General features: G+C 41.2%; 1 protein-coding gene across 1 annotated transcript; it reads right to left on the bottom strand.

The window, feature by feature from the left end:
* Positions 1 to 1,476: 1,476 nt before the first annotated feature.
* xbp1 (X-box binding protein 1) lies at positions 1,477 to 3,518 on the bottom strand. The gene is made up of 5 exons (XM_085179732.1): positions 3,160 to 3,518; positions 2,552 to 2,648; positions 2,249 to 2,365; positions 1,984 to 2,150; positions 1,477 to 1,888 (listed from the first exon to the last, which is right to left on the bottom strand). Exons 1-5 carry the CDS (start codon positions 3,381 to 3,383, stop codon positions 1,711 to 1,713), a joined length of 783 nt encoding a protein of 260 aa, XP_085035858.1. The 5' UTR covers positions 3,384 to 3,518; the 3' UTR covers positions 1,477 to 1,710.
* Positions 3,519 to 4,405: the final 887 nt, after the last annotated feature.

The raw sequence follows: 4,405 nt of genomic DNA, 5'->3' as shown, positions 1-4,405 counted from the left end.
ATGAGTTGAAGTAAGATGATAAAGTGATTCAAAAGATGACACGTCTTCTAAAAATGATCTGTCTTAGTAATCGTCTATAGAATTCTGAACTTTGTGTGTCTATAACAGTTATTTTCAGTGCTGATTACAGGTCTTATAGTCTGATCCATCTCAGCTTTTCTTTTTCATCTTCAGGTAGAGTAACATCAACAACCAAATTATACTATGAGAAAGTAATTTCCAAAGCGGGAAAATACACCGGTCACAAAAACTACACTGTGAAAGGTAAACATTTTTCATTGATTTTGTTCAGATTTATAGTCTGAGTTTAAGTTTTAAACAATCCAAGGTATTACAGACATGATATAAAGCCAAGAAGTTGCCATAAATTGCCTCAACTATTTGTTAAATTTCAGCAGGCGACCATATGCCGCATGGCTGAGAGCGGCTGGCCCGGGTTCGAGTCCGACCTGCGGCCCTCTGCTGCATGTCTCCCCCTCTCTCTTTCCCGTCAGTCTTTACTGCATCCATCTAAAAAAGCTGAAAAAAGGCCTATATATTTATTTATTTATTTATTTTTAAAAAGCACAAGTTTATGCTTCTTCAATCTTACATCTTGCCTTTTTTTTCTTCTTGATTATGTGTAAACCTAATGGAGGAAGACCTGTGTAAAGTTTCATGTAGAAATCATAAAAGCTAGGTATGGATGAGTTAGATTTCTCATGTTGACTCCCATCAGCTCTTCAAATGTGACTCATGCCTAATCTGCAAAAAGTCTATTAAACTAGTATATAGATAACGTGATGAAAGACTGAATAAGACAAAATGTGAGTATTAGCATCCTGCAAAAAATATAAATTTCATAAAATGGCACAATACAGAGACAAGATGCGATGCAAAAAGTTTTTTAATGCGGCAATTACACTACAAGGAGAGCAGTCAAAAATAAGAAGAAGACATTTTTTTTAAACAAGCATACATACGACTCCAAAGCAGAACAGATAAATAATTTATATTTAAATGATCGGTTCCATTTCCCCCTTAAAATTTTACTTTTTTTACAGAAATAATGGATTCACCTACCAGTGAACGATTTTATGAACTATTAAATCATCTGCAAAATTAGGTCATGCTAGTATAAACTATTTAGAACTCCATCTATCACAGATGGATACAGACCGGCTGTAATAAAAGGAGACTGAATATTATTCTGTTCAGATGTTCTGTTAATGAGAAATAGGGTGCTTCTGTAATTTATTAGGCTGCACGTTAACTCTTACATGTGTATATACATTATGGAAATACATCTGTATTATTGGGGAGAGGGGTTGATTCAGACACTGATAAGCTGGGGGAATAGTTCATTAGCAAACATGTCATCCCAGGCGCTCTCTGCACACAGGGGGGACGACATGTCGCTGAAAGGGGAAGGGGAACCTTCATATCCGGAGTCGCTGTAGGTGTCCGCCAGGCAGGCTTCTTTCTCCAGGCTGTTGAGGGCAGGAGAGGAGGGTCCAGAGAAAAGCTCAACTGCCTGACTCTGACTATTACATGCAGGGATGACCACTTCCTGTGGTTCATCTTTGACGCAGATGGTCTCCTCCTCCACCATGACCTCAGTAACGGGGAAGGCTACCTCGTCATTCTTCTCATTTGTGCCGCTCTCCAAGTCGGTGTGCTGCCCACTGCTCACTTCCTCCACGGGCTTTGTATAGATGTGGTCAAAGTGAATCAGTTCATTAAGGGTCTCCAGCTTAACTGATGTGGGCCCCATAGTTGGAGATGGGGTGGTAGGTACTGGCTCACCCCCTCCGAGCAACAGGACCTGCGGCTCCTGGCAGTCTGGTTCACAAGACTTGAGAAATAACTCTGGGTCAAGGATGTCCAGAATGCCCAGGAGCAAATCAGACTAGGGAGAGAAAGAAAGGGGGTATAAGTATTCGTTCTGAATTGTTGTGGAGCTTTGGTGGAAATCTTAAGACCCACACTTTAGCAGGGACTCACCTCATTGTCTGAAGAGTCAGGACTATCTGTATCCATTGGGAAGTCTTCAGATTTAGGGACTGCTGGGCCTGCACCTGCTGCGGAGGCACACATAGCCTGAGTGCTGCGGACTCAGAAGACCCGATCCCCAAATCTGCATCGTTCCCGGTGGACAACATAACCTGAACCTTTGAGAAAAAAAGATTTAAAAAGAATTAATACAATTTTCCAATCCCTGCAATCCAGCCCACACCACTTCCCCTCTCAGCTCTCCATTCTTTTTTACCTTCTCTTTTGAGTCAAGAGTGTCCAATCCAAGTCTTTGTCTCAGTTCCTCATTTTCTGTGAGCAGGCCATTTGTTTTTTCCCGAAGTAGCCTGTTTTCAATGTGAAGTTTCTGATTCTGCAGGAGGAAACAGATGTCTGTCAATGAAACCTGCAACAGTTTCAGGAACTAAAGCGTGAAGTATCACATGAAATGGCACAAACGGTAAAAAAAAAAAAATTGCTTTGCATTTCTTCATACTAAGACATACATTTGATGCAATTACAAATTAATGCTATGGCTATAATGTGTAACAGTGTATACCTCCAGCTCCAACTCCAGGACTTGTTGCTCCAGCTCCCCCATTTTTGCCTTTTTTCTGTCTCTGGCTGTCTGAGCTGCCACTCTGTTCTTGAGTTTCCTGGAAAAAAAAATAAGGAAGGAGTGGGGGAAAAATTAGTTTCCACGATGCTGACTAAGCCCTCTGACATGACTTTGAGTTCACAGCACTGCGCAATCACCGGCCATGTTCCTGCCACGCAGGCAAAGCATGATATCAATGTCCTGCTCTGTAACAGCAGAGCCGGGCGGGTCCACCAACATTTAAATCCCTCACATACTTTTGACCAGCTAGCTTAAAGTGCAGCGCAGACACGATAACGTTTATGATATTTAACGGCTTCACATGACAGTTGTTATAGTGCGTAGATAACCTATTTACACCGCTAGTCACACAGCATTTGAGCTTGCATTTATATTTTTCTTGGCATTTGAACTAAACCGTAAACATAGCACCTATTGTCTTGCTAGGGGATCGATATCTTTGGGTGTGTCTCTGTATTAATTCCTGGAACAATGGCCCCATTTACGCTTTAGAAATAAGTAATTACACACAGATATAATTATAGATAAGGGTTTATTTTTTAACAAACCTGCGAAGCGCTTTCTCTTCAGGACTCAAATGTGTGAGTCTCTGTCTTTTTCGCACCGGCGGCCCTGCAGAAGTGTTGGAGTCTGAATCCGACGACACTTGGCTGGCCGTTGACGGTAAAACGACAGAGATGGGCCGGCTGAGGGCCGTCTGTGAGCCGGATTGCTTCCCTGATATGAGAAGGACTTTGTGGGCTCCTCCAGCCCCAGCTGCTACAACCACCATGTTGATGTATCCTGTTGTGTTGCTGTCTGAACTCAGAAATTACCGGGTGTCCGTATTAAAGTCAGTAGAAACCTTTAGGTTTCCCTATTGACCCGATCCCCGACAATTCTCAAATGCCTAAAGAAAATGGGCTGTGTCTGCGATCTTTTCTACCATCGTGGTGAAACCCGATAGGCTTTCAGCTGCTCTGACGCAATCAGCTTGAAGCTTGTGATTGGTCGCAATGCTGATGTAAGTTTGCACATAAAGTGTTTCACTCTGTTTGCAAAGTAAAATCGAGTTCCCTGTAATTTCCAGTCAAGCCTTATTGTCACATAATGTCTAATTTTTTCAGTCCGTTATTTTTGCCTGCTTGCATGGGACTTTTTATCAAGTCCACATTAATATATTTTAAACATATAGTAGTCTCACTCGTGGATCTCCAAGGCTTATTTTGGCATAGATGGACCCAGCCTGTGTGTGTGCAGCATTTACAAGCTTTCTGTTCAGCAAAGTCTAAAAGTTACCAGCTACTATATTAGTCTGAAAGGCAAAATGCCTTTATGCTAACTTAATGTTAACTTTCTTCTTCTTTTTTCTTCTTTTTTTTAACCTCAGTTCGTTTCTTTCTTTCTTTTTAATTAAACATTTATTTTACCTTACAGCTATCTGGGTAAATTGTGCTGGATAGAAAAGTTTCCTCATTCTTTTCTTTTCTAAAGGATTCTAATGAAGCAACAAGCTTTACAAGGCCTTCCCTGAAATACATTTCCTTTTTCCTGGACTGGTGGACTGATTAGCATATTATTTTGTCTGTGAAATAGTTCCTGTAAACAGACATTCTGAGAAAATTTCTGAGATGGCTTAGTGCCAACAAATACTCATGCACGGTTTCAAATGAAGCTGCCACCCAAAAGTAAACAGGCCACAGTCAGAAAGAGAAAAGTACGCACTCTTCCTGGAACTTCTATTTGTCCTCAAACAGGAATTCACATTTTTGCAGTAACTGGCCACCATTATTGTTTACAGCTTGTAGCCCTTTG

This window comes from Neolamprologus multifasciatus, chromosome 12 (genome assembly GCF_963576455.1).
Source record: "Neolamprologus multifasciatus chromosome 12, fNeoMul1.2, whole genome shotgun sequence".
Taxonomy (NCBI): Eukaryota; Metazoa; Chordata; class Actinopteri; order Cichliformes; family Cichlidae; genus Neolamprologus; species Neolamprologus multifasciatus.
Note: the sequence above shows the minus strand (reverse complement) of the source record. Positions and strands in the feature narration are given on the sequence as shown.

Coding starts and splice junctions, on each gene's coding strand:
- xbp1 (XM_085179732.1), bottom strand. CDS start 3,383: ATGGTGGTTGTAGCAGCTGGGGCTGGAGGAGCCCACAAAGTCCTTCTC. Junction 2,366..2,551: donor TCCTGGAGTTGGAGCTGGAG/GTATACACTGTT, acceptor TTCCTCCTGCAG/AATCAGAAACTTCACATTGA. Junction 1,889..1,983: donor CTGACTCTTCAGACAATGAG/GTGAGTCCCTGC, acceptor TTCTCTCCCTAG/TCTGATTTGCTCCTGGGCAT.